The sequence below is a fragment of the Cicer arietinum genome, chromosome 5 (assembly GCF_000331145.2).
Source record: "Cicer arietinum cultivar CDC Frontier isolate Library 1 chromosome 5, Cicar.CDCFrontier_v2.0, whole genome shotgun sequence".
Classification (NCBI taxonomy): domain Eukaryota; kingdom Viridiplantae; phylum Streptophyta; class Magnoliopsida; order Fabales; family Fabaceae; genus Cicer; species Cicer arietinum.
Genome location: NC_021164.2, coordinates 9580733 through 9582106, shown reverse-complemented (window position 1 = coordinate 9582106; position 1374 = coordinate 9580733). Strand labels below are relative to the sequence as shown.

General features: G+C 37.8%; 1 protein-coding gene across 1 annotated transcript; it reads right to left on the bottom strand.

The window, feature by feature from the left end:
* Positions 1-150: 150 nt before the first annotated feature.
* On the bottom strand, positions 151-498 carry LOC113784921 (uncharacterized). The gene has a single exon (XM_027331209.1). The coding sequence runs from the start codon at positions 496-498 to the stop codon at positions 151-153; it is 348 nt and encodes a 115-aa protein (XP_027187010.1).
* Positions 499-1374: the final 876 nt, after the last annotated feature.

The window sequence follows — 1374 nt, the reverse complement described above, 5'->3', positions numbered from 1 at the left end:
ACCTAAAGAAATTAGAACACATATTAACACTCATATAATAATAGTAGTATATCATTATACTACTAAAATAAGGTAATGAGAAATTGGGGTGTTACATTTCTCCGCCTGTTGAAGAAAATTTCGTCCTCTAAATTTACCTGACAGAAACAATTATGGATAAGAATCGCACATCTGGCTTTGGACTTCCCACGTAGCACTTTCACCAGTAGCACCTCCCCAGAAAACCTTAATCAATGAAATCGTCTTACCCCTTAATTCTTTGGTCTTTTGGTCCTCAATCCGTAGCAGTAAGGTCTCAAAAGCTAGATTCTCTTTTATTTGGACCTTGTTTGACTCAATCACGTGTGAGGGATCGAAAATGTAATTGCGAAGTTGAGACACGTGAAAGACACTATGAAGATTAGAAAGAGAACGATGTAATGCGATCTGATATGCCACGTTACCGTCACGTTTAAGAATCTGGTAAGGTCCTATAAATCGAGGAGTAAGCTTTTGCATTTTTAATGCCCGGCCAACCCCAGTTGTTGGAGTAACTCTCAGAAATACATGATCACTTTCTTGAAATTCGAGGTTTTTGCTTCTTTTATCATGGTATCTTTTGCCTACTCTGAGATGCTCTCATCTTTTCCTGAATTATTTTTACTTTACCAGTAGTCTGTTGAACAATCGCAGGTCTTAACACAAGGTTATCACTCATCTCAAACCAACACATAGGGGTCCTACACCTTCTTCCATACAACGCCTCAAAAGGAGTCATTTCAATGTTAGAGTGGAAACTATTGTTATAGGTAAACTCTATAAGTGGCAAAAAGCTATCCCAACTTCCATTTTGTTCCAACACACAAGCTCTCAACAAGTCTTCTAGGGATTGATTGGTTCACTCAGTGTAAACCTTGCCAAAACTTAGAGGTAAACCTAGGGTCTCTGTCTGAGACTACACTTGATGGGATTCCATGCAACTTCACAATTTCCTTTATGTATATTTCAGCTAACCTTTCCATAGAATAAGTTATGTTTATCGGAATAAAGTGAGCAGATTTAGTTAATTTATCCACAATAACCCAAATATTATCGTACCTTTTTGGAGTTCGAGGTAAGCCTACAACAAAGTCCATAGAAATGCTATCCCACTCAGGAATACTAAAAGCTTGCATCAAACCTGAAGGCCTAGGTTTTTGGTGTTCTATCTTAGTCTGTTGACAAATCAAACAAGCATACACAAACTCAGCAACATCTTTTTTCATTTTAGGCCACCAAAATATCTTCTTGAGGTCTTTATACATCCTTGTGGCTCCATGGTGAATACTTAGACAACTCCTATGTCCTTCCTCTAAGATCATCTTTCTTAACTCCTCTACATCGGGAACACAAATT

Bases quoted from the DNA above. Each gene is read 5' to 3' on its own strand.
- LOC113784921 (XM_027331209.1), bottom strand. From the start codon at position 498: ATGCAAAAGCTTACTCCTCGATTTATAGGACCTTACCAGATTCTTAAA.